The sequence below is a fragment of the Eleginops maclovinus genome, chromosome 6, assembly GCF_036324505.1.
Source record: "Eleginops maclovinus isolate JMC-PN-2008 ecotype Puerto Natales chromosome 6, JC_Emac_rtc_rv5, whole genome shotgun sequence".
NCBI classification, from domain to species: domain Eukaryota; kingdom Metazoa; phylum Chordata; class Actinopteri; order Perciformes; family Eleginopidae; genus Eleginops; species Eleginops maclovinus.
The window spans coordinates 19,406,768-19,426,559 of NC_086354.1; the positions used below are offsets into that span (position 1 = coordinate 19,406,768).

The window sequence follows — 19,792 nt, forward strand, 5'->3', positions numbered from 1 at the left end:
AGGCATTAAGACAGTGATGCAATTTCTGTTGTGCTGGTTTTGTACGGCATTGGATTTGAAATAAGACAATGAGTGTGAGGTTAAGGTTCAGACTCAGATTTACTTTAAGTTTACCTTTATGTGTATTATCGAATTAGGTAATTGGAAAAAGTTACAGGAAGCCTAAATATCTGGTTTCAAGTAACTATTTTACTGTGGTGCCTTTGTATACATGCTTAGGACCACTGTCCTGCTCGCTTGTCCTTAAATGAGAGCCAAATGTAGTTTAGTTTGGGTAGTAAAGTTTGAAGTATTGAGAAATGTGTGTATGCATTGTTGGTTCAGTCTCTTTTTGGGATGTGGTTATGAGATAAATAAACAACAAGGCAGCCTGGACTTGTAAAAGCTCAAAGTCAGAACTTTAACGCTCATTGGCATTAAAGCTTGAAAAAGAAGGCGTTTCCTGACCTGTAGCCGTCGATGCAGCTGGCATTGATGTAGTCGGAGCCCTCAACGCCGCGGATGGGCTGCAGGCAGACGCGGGTGGACTCAAAAGGCATGATGTTGACCAGGCGGTTCTTGAACTTGTTGCAGGGCAAGTTGGCGCTGATGAAGCGTGATGTGTGGGCTTTGGAGTTGGCCAATCTCTGTTTAATGAATGGTGGGAATAAATCACAGAGGGAGACAGATGGAGGGAAAACAGTGAGTGACCTGTGACCTGCAGTAAACAAACAAGGAAGTCTGAAACGGTGCCCTGTCAAGTCTCTATTCAGACCTGAGGATTCCCCTCATGCTGAATAAGAAATGCTGCTTGTAGGTATAACGAAGTGTTGAGGACTCGTCTCAGAGAGCCCCTGAGCCTGGAGGATTGTGGGCGTGACAAGCTCAGTGCTGGCAGCACACAGAGCGCAGATGGACAGCACAGGACTGTGTATGGACAGTCGTGGTTGGATTTTGTTGTGGCCACACTGTGTGGGCATTGAGGCTGTGGCCCCCACATACGCCGCAATCATTCTCTCACTCTTTCATTCTCCGTTGTTGGCAGGAATGTAGATGCTATTATCACTTCAAACAGAATGGATCATGCTCATAAGAGGGCTAATGGCAGAGCGGCGCTGGGAGGAAAGTGTGTAATAACATCACAGTCGATGGCTATTGACAGAAGGTGTGCGTGTGCGTGTGACTGCAAGTCACCTTGAACACCAGCTGTGTGTATGTGACAGTGTCAGTCATTTAGTAATTCTCCACATGTAGGCGTATTGATGCGTTTGTGTGTTTATGTGTGTTTGTTCTGGCCCATTGGCCCCTGAAACATGTGTGTTGGTATTTAATGATGCTACTGTAGCTGCTGAGATGCTTCAGCACCAATGTCACTGAGACACAATTCCCGGCATTAGCATTATTTGGTAAATTAATTACTTGAAACATGCTTAAATACCGGCACAACAGCGACACCCCGGACAGAAGGTCAGAGCTACTGCAGTCTGAGGCCATTACTATGACAATGTAAGTGTGAGCACACTCTAGTGCTTCCAGATCACAATAGATTGAGAATATTTCAAATATTAATTTTACTTCCTGTACAGTGTTGCAATGTCATCCTGAAACCTATCCAGAGCACCATTAATTAACGAAAGCTGTTCTGAAATGGATTTTGCTAAGTTAATTGCTTCATTACAACCTGCAGGAGTCACTTACAGCACTGGTTAACATTATTATTTGATAGAAAGTAAAAGTAATGACATAAAGCCTGAATCTAAACCCTAATAGTCTGAGGTGTTTCTAATCAGTCACCTTGAACTCCAACTCCATGGCAGTGACCGTCTCGCCGGGAGGAGGCTGGGTGAGTTTCTGGATGTGGGCGTACAGGTTGCGTGCGGGGACCTCAGTGTTTCCGCAGGTGGCGGCCTCCAGCAGAGCCTCGTGGATAAAGATGTACTGGTCCTCGGTCTGGACCATGTAGTTCCTCTGGGCACGCATGCACGTCACATGGCCGTAGATGTCTACAGACTTCTCATGCTTCATGCGCTCCAGCATGGCATCGATCACGATGAAGCAGCCGGTCCTGCCCACGCCCGCACTGATGCAGAGACAGAGAGAGGAGGGTAAATAACTTTATGTTTCACAGACACGTCAGCAATCCACGGATAGCTCAAACACATAGGGAAACATCTATAGAGATGAAAAATCAGTGTGAGGTCAACCTATAACAATTGTAAATTATTATTTTAAGAACTACATTTCTCTGAACTTCAGTCTCATTTGCTGTTCATACCCATGGTTTGAAATGCAACTTTTAATGAGGTTATATATGTGCTCATCTGAATGTAGTCAAAAAAAATATGGAGATCAAAACAGTCGAGTCAAGATGCATTAAGAATATGTTATGTAAGATATGTATTTTGAGACCCATTATGTTCTCTCTGCTTGACAGCTGAAAACTGGTAATTTTGCTATCAAGATTAGTTGATTTACACCCTCTCGCATGAGAGCTGGACTATAATTAAATCGTTGCTGCAGATTGTGCACAAAGTGTGTGCATGTAATGGCTTTAGGACAGGCTGGAACATAGACGAAACAAAAATATTGAGCCACATTCATGGGGAAGGAAAAAAGTGTTGAACCCAGAAACAGGATTTCAACAGCTGCATGTGGTGCCCTTTACACTGTGTAGGCACAGATCTTTTGAGGACACAACCCTGTCTTTAATCCTTTTCATCCATGAAGAAAAACAAGCCATGCGCAATATATATACGTGTGAAGGTGATAATTAGCAGTTAATTTGCTGTTTGCACTCAACACCCACCTGCAGTGGACCACCATGGGTCCTGCATCTGGAGGATTGCAGGCCTTTACCCGCCGTAGGAAGGCCAGGATGGGGGTGGGGTACTCGGGCACCCCGTGGTCGGGCCAGGCCATGAACTGGAACTGTCTCAGCTCTCTCTTCTCACTGGAGCCGTTCTGCAGGAGAATCAGAGGAGTTAGTAAAAAAGAAATGTGTATTTGTGCTCTTAAGATAAAAGATAAATAAAGAAACTGGTCATGCTGGGGTGAAAACATGTTTTAAACAAGTTAAGGTCACACTGTTGTGTTAAGAGGTAGTCAAAATTCTGCAGTTGAGAAATGAAAAGCATGAGGGATTTGATCAGAAAGGAAGCCATTTTAAGCAAATGTCTGGAGTTACTCATTGCTTTGAAAGCAGCACATAATGTGCTGTGCTTCATGGCTGTGATCATCCTGCGAGTGTAGGTGCAGATCAAGTGTATCATCTTGGAACTGAACTCAGCAGTCTCTAGGAAAAGGGTTTCTTGGCATCGTCACCATTCCTGATAGAAGCTGCTCCAGTTGGAGACTTGCATTTAATTAGGAATTATAATAATGTTTGAAATTAAAAAAGTAATGGAAAAAGAACGGCGAGAGGAGAAATAAAGGACACATCAGTCACATCATCATGGCACTAAAGTATATGAATCAAAGTGAAAAACTGAAATAGTTTATGGTCTTTTAGAGAACAAGAGAGCAATCTGGGATGTTAAAAACCAATTACAGCAGTGAAAAAATTATTCCAGTGGTAATAGCTTTTATCTGTCTTCAGAAAAATAAGAAATTACATTTTAAAATGTGACCCCAGTAATGATGTACTGCAATTACCTGCTGGAAGCACATCCTTAATAAGCATGTCTGTCCTTATGGTTAGGTGCAAATGAAAAAGCAGATTCTGTACCTTGTAGAGGGCGAAAGTGCGGACGCTGTAAGTAGCCAGCTCCACAGTGTCCAGCATGGTGACCTGGATCATTCCATAGGTCTCTGTTCCTCGCGACGGCCAGTACTGGTCACACTTCACCTGGCAGAGCAAGAGAGAGGGCACACTGTCAGGCACGAGCTGCCGCTAACATCCAGCACGAGCCAGGAGAGGCTTGTAGGATTACACTGATTAACAAGGAGGGAACATCAGAGAGGTCAGATCAAAGGCTTTGTCCACTGTCTAATTAAAAACTGAAGACTCAGAGTCAGCTCCTGTATCTGCTAAAAAATGAGCAATTGAGAATGTGCATGTGCAGCCATGTGTGTCAAAAGGGTATTGAAAAGCCCACTTTGTCTTTCACCGGCCTGTGATCATTTTCAATTAGCTAATTGCCGGGTGGTTCCCAGCTCTTTGTCATGTATGCTTTTGGCGTATTTGCGATGATTGGGCAAAGCATTGTGGAGGGAGATGTATCTGAAAGCCGTTTCCTCGGCTGTCGTGGAGGGACAGCAGGTCCGGCCACCTGGCTCCATATGTGACAGGACTCACTTCACTGTGAATGAGGCTAAAGTTCCATCAAACAGGGGCACTGAGTGGCTTTGCTTCACTCGCTCTGTGTATCTATAAAAATGACAGTGACCTCTTACACAAATTTCCATTTGTTACCTCTCTTTGCCAAGGATCAATTGGCTTTAGACTGGAACAAAAGAAGGACTCTACAAATTGTTGACCTCTCCTTCACTCAAACATTTACATGACCCCTCCCTCACCAGAGTGTTGAAAGTAACCCACTACTGGCTTTCACTGGAGTTTTCCTCTGGATTTATAACAGGAATAATAAGGCGCCTATTCTTAAGCTTTTCGGCAAATATGTCCCAAGCTACTTCGAAGTCAAAAATAGGCCATACAGTAGCACAATCATGCTATGTTTGATCACTCCAACAACTCATTTCATTGTTGTTCACAAGGTCTGCAAGTATCTAGGGGCGATGAGTAACATCATTACCTAAACACTCAGCGTAGCTCGCTGATTGGTCTGGTTTTTTTGCTCCTAGGCTTAGTCGATTCTCTGCGGATGCTTACATGACCAAAATCTTGTTTGGAAAAACAGCCCTTAACAATTCCCTCCACCTACTCTGTGTCATTAATGAGAAGCTAAACCCATTTCAATCAGTCAAAGGCACTCTGAATAATAGCCCTGCCTAAAAAAAGCTAACATTTGAGAAGTGTGTGGGTAAAGTTTGTCAGCTAACAGCATTTCTGCAAGACTGCTCCACTCTCTCTGTACATATAGAAACTGAGCAAAGGCTGTCATGATAGCAGGCAGGGACAAGGACTGTCTGCTATTGATTTGAATAACATTAGCGGAAGAGATGTGGTGCGGGTAAGCTAATCATATTGATACCGCAGTAGCGAGCTGACATTTGGAAGCACCTTGGCTGTCAGTGCGAGCTGGTACAAATCGACAAACAAAATGCGCTAAAATTCACCCCCTCACATTTCACCTCCCCTGGTGACAGCTCCCATTCAGAGGCAGAGCCAGACCTTGCAGGAGAAACTCAATTGAGTGATGGGGAACCGCTTGCAGTACAAACATATGGATTAGCAGTCACCACTGTAATGAATATCTCTGTGCTGTCTGAGGTTGGGTGGCATATTCTCCCTCGCAAACACACATACACACCGCAGGTTTCACTATCATCTGCTTTGGCTTTGAACCTTGCTTCTCACATGTCGTCTCATGGCCTTTTTTGCAGAGGACACAAACCTCTCATCTATCCACACACACACACACACACACACACACACACACACACACACACACACACACACACACACACACACACACACACACACACACACACACACACACACACACACACACACACACACACACACACACACACACACACACACACACACACACACACACACACACACACAGTAATACCTCTGGTCTCATTTTAAGTCCTGACCTTTTAGGATTTTACTAACTGGTAATGATAGCGCTAGACCAAGCTAAGTTTTGCCTGCTGTTGGAGTTCATCATCATATTTGTCAAGCTTCAGCTCTGTTTGGCATAAGTCATCCGTGTGTCTGGGTGGCGGAAGGGTAACTCACTCACCATATGTGTGTGTCTCTGTGTGTGGCGGAAACACACAAATAGAGGCAGTGTATTTTTGTGTGTAAGGATATAAAAGAAATAAATACAAACCCCTGAAAATGTGGCATGTGTTTAATCAGGAGTGTTGTCAGCGGTTTGTTATGTGTCGTCATATTAAATCACTATTCATTAGCAACTCACAAACACTGTTTGCCTAATGCAGTCTGATAGGATTTTTTCAAGACAGTTATTAAACCATTTTTGTTGGACTAATGCAGAAACAATTTAATCAATTGAATTCACAGTTTGACGCCTAATTGTAATTTAAATAACAATGTGCTGTTCTGTAAAGCGGAGGATGTAATTCTGATTTATACAAACCAGTGTTCAAAGAGTAATTGAACACAAATAAAATGTATTTCGAGCAGTAAACACAGTTAATATATATGGAAATTTCTCCAAATAGTATAAATGTCAGCAGATAAAAAACCCACACGCTCTTTTTAGCGGTAAAGAGAGTAATTAAACATCCTACTGGTATGGATGTTCCAGTTCCAAACCATTTGATGATGAACATTTCAAGATACCCTGACATGAAAAGGGAGACATTTTTTTTTTTTTTGCTTGGTTCTTTACATCTGTCTCCAAAGTGTTGGTGAGTCAATTGCTTCTCAAATGTGTGTAGGGGGTGGGCACAGGTTGAGAGGCTATTTCATTTTTTTTTAGATTCCTTGTGTCGTGGTGTGAGGATTTTTTCCCCCTGTGCATGTATGTGCGCCTGTGAGTCTGAGATCAAAGCCTGAGAGCATGTTCATCCATCATAGAGCTTGGAAATTGCCACTCAAACACACTTAATACATGGAAATTTGTGAGGATGTGTACGTATATCCTCCCTAGGATTGACTGGTAGAAAATGTTTTGAAGAATATCTGTTGCGCAGATTTTCTCTAAGGTATGAATAAATGAGCTCTGTTCCAAAAAGAAAGTGTGCCCTAAATTTACCTAAATGATTGATTGTATCGATGGCTCAAGATTAAAAAAGATGATGGTACGATTTGAAGGATGCTAAATCATTTAAAGCTTTACTTGTCAAAACGATTGCTTTATACACACTCACTATAGACGCTGAATAATGAACTGAGCTTCAGGTAATGATTCCACCCAACCTCCAAAAAACAAACAAAATCGATGTCTAGGATTTTGGAAATGAACTCTCTCATTTACAAACCCTGTTACTTCCAGTTCTCAGTCTGGGGACTCTGTTTCATTAGGGCAGCGAGTGCACACCCTAATAAAGCACCACACACTGATTTATTTCCTCCAAGGAATTCATGAGCATGATTTTGCGGAGGTAATTAAATAAACCCATCCAAATTTTGAATCTGAATTTACCCACATGCTCTATTTTTGCTTTTATTAGCTTGAATTTATTTTAAGAAGCATGCGGTATTGTTGGGAGACAATCCTCTTAACTGCAACTTCAGAGTTTTCATTTTAGTGCCGAGGCTTTGGAAAGTCAAACTCAGAAAATGCAAACACAAACGAGATACACAATGTCTACGAAACTTCGCCGTGGTGGTTTTGCAAAAAATAAATATGGAGCAGTCAACTTCTCAGAGATCGAACTCTCTGAGAAGTTTCTAAATGACAACTGAAAAACAATTTGAATGATTGTGAAAATGTATATGTAACTTTATTATCAGTTGAGGGGATGCCCGTGTTGTCATCATATGCAAAGTTGCCATGGCTACTTAGCCATAAGTGGAAAAACAAACAGCAGGAGGGAAAATGGAAAATAGTAAGAAAGCTGTTCTGCAATTTTTCTTCACAAACAGATTTAGACTCAATTCAGGAAGGTTTTTAGAGATTGTAGAAGACTCATGAGAGGAGCAGTAACACAAGGCGTTGTCCACAGACAACCCAAATATCCTTTGAAGTGCTTGTGACTTTGATCAGGCTGACAAATCCTACTTTAAAGTAGGGCCGGGTGTCTATATGCCTCCAGGCTTTTTCGGGTGTAATGTTACTACCCTGGTGTTGAACTACATAAAAGTATATACATCTACATGTCAGGGGGATCCATTAATGCCCACATTTCAGCTGATATGTCAGATACGGCGGACTTCAATAGCCTTGAGTTGTACACGATAGTCATCTGTTCTCCTCTAGTATCGCATTTCGTCCGATTCATAGAGGCCACCCGCGGTTGTAAAGGGTGTGACGTCAATCATACCTTGTATTTTAATGCTATGATATCTACAACATGATCAAGTATTTCTTTATTGCCTTGTAATTCACTCATTTAATATGAGGAAGTCATTGTTTTATGACTATATTTACAATTAAACAGTTCTAGTGATCGTCTTCATGTGTTGTTTATTGTTAATAAATTACCCAATATATGTAATTAAATATTTTACTATACACATGTCAGTAAATGAATACACCATTAAGATTGATCTGGTATGAAATGTAGTCACTGATTGTCAGTGTTTTATAGTACACTAAATTGCACCGTCTCTCCTTACCCGGGACTTCTCCTCCAGTCGGGTCATCATGACGATGGTGTTGGACCGTTGTTCCCACACCATCCTCCAGAAGTCGCTCAGGGTCTCTGGCAGCGGCCCCTGAGTGGCGATGTAGGCATTCTGCTTCCTGTAGCCGTCGATGTAGTTAGCGTTGATGTAGTCACTGCCTGGAACTGCTGTAGCGAAGACAAGAAGGAAGCATCCAACGGTTATATTATTATTATTACACAGTATGGTTTCTTTGATCTGGTAAAGTTGCAACACTCTAGTAAAGCAAAAACAGTATATGTGTTCAAGTGGTTAAACTGGGGATTTCTAAAGCAGCTGTAGGTGTACAAATGTTCCTGGTATGTGTGAAGTATGTATATGTGAGGGGTGGAGAAGTTACCTGAGCCCTTACCATCAACAGAGGTGAGTACGACTCTGGAGTGGTCATAGGCGATGACGTTTGCATAGCGATTCTTTGGCTTGTTGACTTCCATGTTGGAGTTCTCCCAGGTAAACTGCTGCCCCGGATCAATGGACTGTGAGAGAGGGCAGGAGAGAGAAGAGACAGAAAGATGGAGAGAGAGAGAGAGAGAGAGAGAGAGAGCGAGAGCGCGAGAGAGAGAGAAAACAAGCACAAAAAGAGGCTCTTGAGTGGTACATGGATAAAATGGAACAAGGCAGGAAGAGGATAAGGGGAATACGGTAACATTTTTCTACTGTCCACTGTCACCCATTCAACAGCAGTATGCTGTGGTCAACAAAGCCTTTAAAGGAAATATACACCAACATCATGTTTCCTGAAAAGCCACAGTGGAGTGCTACAAGAGATTGTGCAGAGTAAAGCTATCAGTTAACAAAAGCCCCTTTTTTATTCCAGAAAAAAGACCCGCTTTAATGTTTTTATGCTGAACTAGACTACGCCAGTTTCATTCTACACTGGTGTGTGACTTTAGAAAGCATTAAAAGAAAGCAAAAGAGGAGTGACGTGTAACAAAAAAGCGTTGCGAGTAGTGTGTGTTTGCGAGTTTAGTTCTGCCCTGCTGGGTTTCCCTTTTTCACAGACGTTAATTCGGCTCTGTGACTATCTCCACTGCTGGTTTGGAGGCTGAGCAAGTATCCATCCCCACAAAAATTCATCTCTGTACTTTCTATACAGAACAGCGAGGCAGAATAACGGCACCACCTTGAACAAGCTGTGTGAAAGAGGCTAAAGTGTCATGTTGCCGCATCGCTGCAACTACAACAGGTTCATTATTTGCATGACATTAGGTGCCCTGAATGCTAATCAGGCAAAAACTCATTTGTGATTTAAATCAACAACAAAAAAGAGCCACCTTCCACGGATTGTTTAAACATACTCCTGCAATTCCTAATGCCAGCATGATGAAAATGTAGATTTCAGCTGGGAAATAAGTAAAGGTTTTCGGCTAAGCTTGCAGGCGACCACAAACACTCACCCTCTCCCTCTAGGACAGTCCTATTGCATTACCTAATTCTGAGAAGTCACATGCTTGACTTCCTGTGGTAACCATTAATCTTCCCATCCCTGTCTTTTCTTCTTTCCTCATCTTCTATTTCTGTTGCCCTTTCCTATCTTGTATTTTGGTTTCAGCCTCCTCATTTTATCCTCTGTCTGTTTCTAACCCCTTGCTTCTTGCGTCATTTGTCTCCCGGGCTGAGACGACAGTAGACTGCATACATATTGATCGGGGCAGATATGTGACGGCCTCCCATCCCTTGGCTCGATAATGTCACAGAGTCTCTTGTTATTCCGAATCGATCCCCCTCGGCTCACACCGGAACCATGTCCACTAATTCCCCAGACCTTTCGCCTCGCAAATCCAGCATGAGTCAGAATGACACCTTCGAAAATTATTCACTTACTTAACAGAGCTGTAGCACTAATTTAATTATTAGAGGTTATCTTGTGTCAAAACGGGACAGCTCGATCATAATATTAATAATAATTATTAATGGATTATGATAAAATAGAGGGCACAAGGGGAGGCCTGGAGCGTGTGGAGATTAAGATCCGAAGGTCAGAAAGTGATGAGCAATGGAGCATTTTCAACACAGGTGTCCTATGAGCTTGGCTTGATAAATGTGTGGTTTGGGGAACCAAAACAATCAAGATACTATACATTGATTTGTAAATCACATGACAGTTACTTTCTAGCTCTCACTACCTTGTAACTTTTAACCTAAAATGACACCGAGCATCGGCATACACGTTATATACAAGGTTTTTTATATTCAAAGTTAATTTCTAGAGAAAGTCTTGTACATGCTATTTGTCTCTGAAGAAAATATGAAAAATGTGGAGAGCTCATATGCCAGAAATCTTCCACTACAGCTCCAAATTGCTCAGCACTAAGAGTCACGCGGGTATATGCCTATTGCTGCTGATGAGCTCAGCATTGCCAATTTTCTCTGTCCGTGCCCGCCAGTATGAAGAGAAAGATTTAATTTGCAGTCAAAACATGTCATAGCCATTTGAGAGCTCAGTGGCAGCAGGCACACTACACTGATGACAACTAGCAAACAAGTTGGGTAGGGATGCTAGAAGAGAGGTGAGAAGCAAACGCCCAAGGTATTCTCGCTGACACATTGGAAACGCTTTCAAATGGACATAATGATGCTATGACGACTGCAGCGTGAGGTTGCTTCCTGCGTTAAAGAGACAGTCGGGGGGGAGTTGCAGCATGCCTGATTGTCAAATTTTGCTCATTACCCGCTGTGCACATTGCTCAGTGTTATGTGGACTGGCGTTGGTGGCTAAGGAAGTGTCAGGCCGCCTAAAACATCGGGGAGAGGAAGTGGTGAAGCCTCTATAAATTCTGTTCCTTTGGGTAAGGCTCAACGGGAGCAGCCGGCGAACGTGACAAAGCGCTGCGAGCTCCGCCTCGGCTGGCACAGAGATAGTGTGCCATCTGCCGGGACATGGAGGGGGGTCTTCCCTGGCTTGGAATGACTTGTGCGGAGAGGGAATGGGGCCGGGCCGGTTGCCTGCAGTCATACAAGCCACTTCCCGGGCCTGATTCGTTTACACTGACTCAACAGGCCGGGAGAGAGATGTGCTGGATGGCACTGAGCAACACAAGACAGCACTTAACTGAGGGCAGACTTTTACCAGGGACTAATCATCTCCCCAGTTAATTTCCTGGTGAATCTCTTAAAGATGTGTTACTGATCTACATCATATTATATAAACTGTATATTGTCATACAAGTATTTCTCTACACATTATATACCTCCTTTTCACAGACTCTATTCAACATTATACTTTTGTTTTAGTGTACCCTCCCTGACGAAAGGCAGGATGAAAAAAATGATTAGAAACACCTCTCAGTATAACACAATCACCACAAAATGAGACAAAATGAATGCCACCCGAGCACTTCCAACAAAAACTTGGCACCCTAACCTTCTTGAAGATAGGTTTTGCACGGCTGTTGTATTAGAATACATTAGTTTTTGTACCACAATTAAGAAAACTCAAGCATGTAATCTGAATTAATTCAAGGACTCACCTTATTGATGTACGACAAAACACTCAATAAGATTGGATGTTATTTTAACCACCATATTCGGGTGTAAATGATTTCTCCTCATTGTGGCATGGCAGTGGGTTTATAACAAAATAGTAATGTAAGTTTATGGAATAAATGTTAATTTTACAGTTTCAACAGAGCAATAATACAAGTTTGGCTTGTGGTGATGCTGGAGGAAAGGTCATGAGGTCAACGAAATAAATGCCTCTTGAGGAGTTTGAAATTGCAGAGCACATTTCATGCTGTAGCAACACATGCTGGCATCAGAAAAACAGACGGAGACGTACTGTTCACAGTTTTTAGGTGAAGGTAAGAAAAAAAAGATCTTCAATCATTCCAACGAGACCCATCAATGTGAGAAATAGAGCTGATTAGACAAAACGGATCGAATGTTCAGGACAAATAAATAAAAGGCGGCTCTTGTTTTTCTGTATTCTAGGATGCCTTTTCTCTTCATCTGGCCTTGCTTCGTCCCCAAACCCACTATGTGCCACTTTAAATGTAAATTCACTCCCTTTTTTTCCAAGTAAGAACACTGACTAGAGATTATCCCTCACCGAGTTGCAATGGGGAGACTGCCTGCAAAATAACATTCTACGGGGAAACATCAAGGCGCTCACAGATTGCTTAAGCAACTCGCCACCTGCTAGTTTTGTGAGAAAGCATCTTGCAGCATTCAATGTAAGTGTGGGTTTCCTGGATTGGTAATAGGGTTGAAAAAGATTACTTAGAAATGTCTCTGAAAGAAGTCTTCCATATTCCATTAGAATACATGCATATGGGATCAAAGAGGACTAATCACAAACATTCCTCTCACAATAACAATGAAACTCATTGATATGCTTTAAAGAGAGGGGCACTCTGATAGAGCGTACACTCTTACCTCATACTCCTGGGAAAAGCGGAGGCCGTCATTTGCCTTAAGTCGCTCTATGTGGTCGGCCAGGTCAATGACAGGAATGGGCGGGTGCTCCCTCATTCCTGGGAAAGGAAGAGGAGGAAGAGGAAGAGAGGAAAAGACAAAGAAAAGAGTGAGACCAAGCTGAGCCAACATCAAACACGCACATCGACACAAACACTGGTTGGACCACGGGGTGAGTGAGGTCTGCCGGTGGGACCATGAGGTGGCTGTGTAACGGTGAAGAGAGTGCACTTTGTTCAACAATGCATGAAGAGAGAAAGAGATAGGGGGAGAAGAGAGAGAGAGAGAGAGAGAGAGAGAGAGAGAGAGAGAGAGAGAGAGAGAGCGAGAGAGAGAGAGAGAGGAGGCAGAGAGAGAGAGGTGAGAGAGAGGTGAGAGAGAGAGAGAGAGAGAGAGAGAGAGAGAGAGAGAGAGAGAGAGAGAGAGCTCAAAAGTTGAAACAAGCTTGTGACATTTGGTGACATTTGTTGATGTCGTCATGCTAAGTGAGGAGGACAGAGGTGGGGCGGGCACAGCGATGCACATGAGTGACTGGGTGAGCATGCTCCTGGAGGGAAGCAGGAGGCAGACATCGCTCTGACTCCACAACACTCAATTGGTGGCAGAGGTGGGATCAGAGCAAGAACCCACAAGTCTCTACAAATCAGTCACACTGTCACTTCCCACAGAAGAAAAGAAACTTGCTGGTCACAAGCCAAAACTCATTTCTTTGAAAATCTCTTTCCCTACAATAGACTATCTTATGGCCCAGCCTGGAGCGCTTGGGCTGGATTAATTTCAACCCTCCCCCCTGTCATTCTCTAGATTTCTCATCGTGGAGTTATTGGACGATTTATTGCTAATCTACCGACACAAATTCTCTCTGTGCCTCTGAACTTGGCAAGGCTCTGTGCTTAAACTGACTGCTGGGAACTTCCCTGGTGAGTTAAAAGTTACTGTATGTGACGCATGGAGAGGCTCTAAACGTACTGTATACATGGAACATCATTAACCTAGCTTACAGCCTTGAAGCCAAATAGTCGTGCCTTTGGCTGAGCGCATCTGTGAGGTTATGGGTCATGCTTTTAGATGAGCAACTGCTGTAAGCTCATTTATGCTGTAATGCTAATGGCTAATGGCTGGTAACTATGGCCACTGCACAAGATGAAACCTGACCAATTACACTAATTTAATACTATTGCACCGAGGGACCTATGAGCACATCAGTGTGTATGTGTTTGCGCGTGTTCACCCAGGTCTTTTACAGCCGTGTTGTTGGTTAAATGGAGAGTGAAGCCATAGATAAAAAAGGCTAATGCACAGCACGAGTAACTGTCCGCTCAACTATCCATGAAAGCATCTAGTCCTCTGCTTCTGCATCAAAAAGGTGTTGTGGGGGGTTCACAGCTAAAGAGAGGACATCGCTGCATCCTTGGAGCGCCAGAGGCTACAAGCTTGCGGGCTTGTGATGTCTGTCAGGGTGCGACGGGGGAATGGGATCAGGAGAGAGTGAACAGGGAGGAGGACTGCATGTGTGGGAAATACACAGTAGGTGAGAGAGCAGACTAACTTGGAGTGTTGGGGCAGCGATGAGAGCTGGGACCTGTGGAGAGAGGAGAGTGAAGGAGGGAGGAAGAAGAACACTGAATCAATGAGGAAGACTCAGGATCTGACCAGGGACAAACAGTATCTGCAAACAACCTTTCAAGCTGGTTGGAGTACGCAGCGGGTGGTGTTGGCTCTCAGGATAATTCAAGCAGTGTTGTTTATCAGAAGCCTGAATTTAAAACACGCCTCTGTGACAGCTTAATGGGAACTAATTACTGAACACAGGGCATTACATGTTCATTTTTAGAGGGTATTTTTACTTTATGGGTGCCTTTTCATTGTTTCAGTCATCATTTTGATGGAAATCAGTTAAGATAATAACATTAGTAATTACTGAGATGTGGGAACATGAACTGCAATTCACTTTATTTGGAGGTCAAATATAATTTAGTGCACCCAAAATGTTGGATATATCCCCTAATAGCATATTAAAATAGTTATTTGTGACAACTGACTGTAAAATGCATACCACTTGCTGTATCTTAGTAAGGTATTTGCAAATACTATCTGAACCAGGTCTGGCAAGGGTAAAGCAGCTCAGTTACTCAAAGAACCGCATGTCTGCTGCTGAAGTGTCAAAAAGTGCTGCTGCTGTCTGTTCAGCAAACATGCTAGACATGAGCGGATATTGACTAGACCACTTAACAACAATCAGAATCAGAGCAGGAATGTTCACCTTCTGTGGATGAATCAGAGGGAGGAAGAGCTAGAGGACAAAAGAATGGACAGTTCAATATTTGCTAGGTTCAACCTTGGAATCTCATACGTTTTCACGAGCTTGACAGAGCCTTGGTGATTTTTTGATCAACACTCATGAAGCAAAACAGTGAGGAGGAAAGGGGGAGAAAAGGGAGAGAAATGTCGATGTACTGAGAGTGAGATAAAGAGAGAGAGAGAGAACGATTACCCTACAGGGAAAATGGAAGACAAAAGAGGAAAGAGGTGGAGTGGGAGGACGGGAGAACAGGGCTCTTTTAGAGCGGCAGCGCTGCTTAATTCCTCTGCAGGGGTTCAAACGGGCTTTGTGTGTGTATCTGTGTGTACTGCGAATGGGATCTTTAATAACCCGTGAGAAGGGAGACTCACATACCCACACACAGAAAACACACAGAAACGCGCACCAGCGCGCGTGCAACAAGGTTGACATTTTCTCTCAGCTCCATTGTTCCCTCCGCCTGGCTCACCTTGACATCAGAGGCAGCAGGACTCATTACCAGCTAGGGGGAATGAAAGGAGCTCATGGAGGGAGGAGGAGCGAGGACCAGCGGAGGAAGGAGGAGATCAGGAAGAAAAAGGAAGAAGGCTGATGCTGAGGCGGGCGCCCTGACACAACCGCCCTCCCCCCCACTCCCCACTGTGCGTGGATGGAATGTGAATGCACCCGGCCTGACTCCATTACCGTCCAGCACTGGCTGTGATGGTGAACGTGATTTTTTTATTTTCTCTCATTGACACATTTTTCTTTTTTTGAGAACTGGTCAGATTTACAGCCTGAAGATAAATAACAAAAATAAGCAGGACACATGAATTTCAGACGGCAACACCTGCTACAAAGCACTAATAAACAAAAGATCCATCAAAGGAACAGCAAGGCAGGCGCTCATTTCAGGAGCAGATTGCTAGTTTTGTTGAAAAAGGGAAAAACTATTTGAGGGGAAACAAGCTAGAAAGTACATGATATTAAGAAACTCTATTAAATGAATCACCTTTAGACATTTTCCTTCAGCATAGAAGAAAGGATGATCTGATGAATTTCAGGGAGGGTTTTCATTTTGGAATGAAGCCGTTTAAAATCCTCAGTCAGAACCATTGACTGAACCAACACACCTGATTAAAATGCACACACTTAATCTATAACCAAGTTGCCCAATACAACAAACTTCCCTCAGCTATCACTATGGCGCTTAGAGCAAGATTCAAGATTCAAGATTCAAGAAGCTTTATTTATCCCGAGGGAAATGGAGGAAAATTGGAGGTTGATTATGTTTCCATGTCATATTTGAATTATGATGACTCATGACCCTTGTAAATACCGTTCATGTCAACATCCAAGTTGTAAATGTGATAGATGGTGTTGAATTGTCATAACACAGTTTTTGAATCCTCAAACAACCATCAAATTGTCAACAGGAATCTTTCCATCTCTATGAGCCATCCTATATAACATGCACGCTGAAGTTTATTTTAGGCTAGTTGCTGAGGTAAAGAAGTAAAGTTGCCATGTGCTGCTACAAGAGTGATTGTTAGACCGTTGTTTATTACCTGGGGTCTGGTAGTTGAGTCTTCTCATCTCCACTGGGTCCGAGGAGTTGGCCAGCAGGGAGTCTTTAACCCCACCTGATTGCTCATCTTTAGGTAGGGGTGACGCCCGCTTCCTGAGGTGGCACAAACAGACAGAAGGTGTTAAACACATTGTACCAACAACACCTACATGCATCAACTTCTCAAGCTTACTGCGAGTGAAAATGACACACTTGATGAGGTTAATTGTGTAGTTGATGGTTTTCAAAACTTGTTCTGAGGACCAGAAATTCAAGAGACACTAGTTACCAGGGCAGCACCCCCATTATTTTGCCAACTGGAGTTTAATGTGTCTGAAGAAACGCCATCATTTTCCTGGAGTGGCAAAGGTTGGGTTTGTTTGCTGCTGGATAGGTGACAGCTGCTCTGTGGGTATGTGTACATGAGCGTGTGTGTTTGAGTGTAGAAAATATTTAAATGTGTGATTTTAGCTGCTGTGTGTGTGTGTATGTGTGTCTGCTAACAACACGTTGTGTTTACTGGCTTTCCAGATTGAGAGGAAAACAGGCGGATGCTGTAATTAGCTCATCAGCTGGGTGGCACAACACTGGGTAATTAGACCGGTTCTGCTGCACCTGCGCTGCCAAACCCGGCCTAGCTGAGTCTAGCACAGCACAGAACTGAGCAGCTCGGACTGGCTCGGCTCAGTCAACCGTGGCGTTGTCGGAGATAGGAACAGAAACACCCAGCCTGCCTGTATTCTAATGTTCAGACAGCCGGCATCTGTTGACATACACACACAAGCAGGCACACAGATGTATGCTTTCCCACCTCTGTAAACTACACACACTCACAAAGATACAGCTGCAGACTCACAAGCCTTCTGACTGCAAATGGAAATGGGCGGAAGGAACCATCAGGGCGCCCTGTGGAAATTTCACATCTCATTGCACTCCATTTGCAAGTGGCAAGCGTGGGTTTTAGGCAGGAGCAGGGCCTTCTGTTGAAGCCAGGCGTGGTGAGAATACATAAAGCTGGTGGTGCACACACAGCCTTAAAACAGTCCACCTCAGCCGCTGGGGCTCGGGCCTCACCACCACCTGTTATCTTATGCTACAGGGGCTTAAGCTAATGCTAGCAGCGTGACGGGGCCCTATCCGGTTTTCCCAGAGATCACTGCTGGTGCTAAGCTCGGCTGTGGGGAGGGGGGGCGGAAAAGTTGGGCATCTGTGATCTGTTTTCCACACCCCTCATCTCTCCGTCTGACCCAATCAGATGCCAATCTACATCACACTTTAGTGCTGAGCTAAAGTAAACATGGCAGCAATCTGAATGGGGTTATTCATCTCAGGCTGAAAGTGAGGGTTAAGACGTGTGAGAATGTAAGCATACACACACTTATACACACACAGTGCGAGTGTGTGTGCAGTATAGAGTGTGCTTAATGAGGGTAGAACAGGGCCCTTTGTTGAGCCTCCTGCCATGAGGAAGCAGGGAGAGGGGGAAAAAAGGCTAAAAGTGGAGGAATGGGTCTCGGTGGAAAATGTCAGCTTAAAAGATGGGAACGTTTCTTTTACAGCAGTTTCCCATTCTGGCATTTAGTTCTCAATGGCCATTCAGCAGCAGGTGATGCCTTGGCATATTCAGATGGGGCCAATCCTGAAGGGGTGCGCTGACACAGGCTTGATAATGACACACGGCACGGAGACAAACCACGGCAGATCTGAGGGGGAACATTTGCACTAAACGTGGAACATGCGCTGCTACACAGACGTGACCTGGGGGTTCCTTTGACCCAAGATATCAAGGGCTGCAGAGTCAGCTGCTTCTCAGCTCTTTCAAATTGGACCAGATCAGATGAAAGATATTTCTTTGCATTTCTATATGAGAGGAGCTGGGAGGAAGCTGACCCTGCAAGAGCTGATGAGTACCACAAAGTTCACAACACAAATGAAAGGGACTTGGGTGACGGTAGATGAGGTTGTGACTTATGTAACAGTGAAGTACCCACCTTTCCTGTTTGCTGCTTTCACAGAGGGCAAAAAGAGAGGGATGGGTATTAATAGGTAATTGTTATCCATATGAACCTATAACGTCTTTACCCAGAGTGTTCTACATCTGTACTATTTCCAGAGAGCTAAATCCAGCTCTTCCAAAAATGTTAACCACATCTTGAAAGCACAGCGTAAAAAGTTATCTTAACACTCGCTGCAGACTTTTGAGAATAACCTCATCATTGTTCCCTGCCTGTGTTGGTCTTGGCGGATATGCAGGTAGCAATAACAAGCCGAACTCGAGTGTTATTATTCCTGCACATTTACTGCCAGTCCACAGTGAAAAGGGCACACAGCCACCTCCCCACAGTCCCTCCTGTCGATCTGTGTCTACATGGAGAAAGAGCTTCCAGACAGAGGGTGTGCTACTCAGCAGTGTGCTGTCTCCAGGCCTATTATTAACCAGTCCCTTTGTAAGTCTGGCAGTGTTGGCAGCCACGTAGCTGTCTGCAAGGCTGTGGATGGCAGGTCGGAGAATAGGTATGATATGAAATGGAGAGTTTGTAATGAAGCCATCAGGGGAAAATAGGGAGGTGCGAAAGTTGATCAATAAACTGTCATCTACATGGTATTTCTTTTAATGTCCAAACCACATTATTATTATCTACTCCTGTACAAAAAATTGTTTAATACTAACTAGCCTAAAGACAGGCTGCAGCTAATGATTATTCTAAAGAGCTGCAATAGGTGGTTCATTAACTGATTAAATAACCTGTAGAACATTTATCAAGAGCAAGTTTTCTTTATCAAGTCATTTTTTAAAGGTAAAAGCAACAGTTTTATAGTTCCAGGTTGACAGTCTTAAACCTACAATTTATAAAGAAAGTAGAACAATCCACAGTTTAATAGAAGCAAACAAATGTTTGGCTGTGCTAGTTTTATAATTATCCATTTATCTGTACCACCCCAGTACCTTTCCGGCCTGTGTGTATCCACGGTGGGCTGCACAGTGGCAGCTTTTAAGAGATATTGACTGAGCTTTTAGTTAAGCCCTCTGTTGCAGCCTTCTGTTTCTTTTTTTAAATGACCAATGATGCTGGCCAAAACACATTTCTCACTCCTAACTAAGGGTTTTTGACAGCCAAGCTGTGCT

The 19,792-nt window shown here is 43.6% G+C and overlaps 1 protein-coding gene across 6 annotated transcripts in view; it reads right to left on the reverse strand.

Moving 5' to 3' along the window:
- The window catches only part of LOC134865608 (receptor-type tyrosine-protein phosphatase F), a 115,453-nt gene that overhangs the window by 8,583 nt on the left and 87,078 nt on the right, over positions 1–19,792 (reverse strand). For 2 of the 6 annotated variants that reach the window (XM_063885249.1, XM_063885246.1), the window contains 8 exons: positions 16,667–16,779; positions 12,779–12,876; positions 8,757–8,880; positions 8,357–8,532; positions 3,704–3,823; positions 2,786–2,940; positions 1,774–2,059; positions 448–626 (listed from right to left, as the gene is read on the reverse strand). In XM_063885249.1, the coding sequence (XP_063741319.1) occupies positions 448–626; positions 1,774–2,059; positions 2,786–2,940; positions 3,704–3,823; positions 8,357–8,532; positions 8,757–8,880; positions 12,779–12,876; positions 16,667–16,779 (1,251 nt within the window). Of the gene's footprint in view, positions 1–447; positions 627–1,773; positions 2,060–2,785; positions 2,941–3,703; positions 3,824–8,356; positions 8,533–8,744; positions 8,881–12,778; positions 12,877–16,666; positions 16,780–19,792 lie in introns of all 6 variants that reach the window. The other 4 variants (XM_063885248.1, XM_063885244.1, XM_063885247.1 and 1 more) reach the window with 3 other exon arrangements.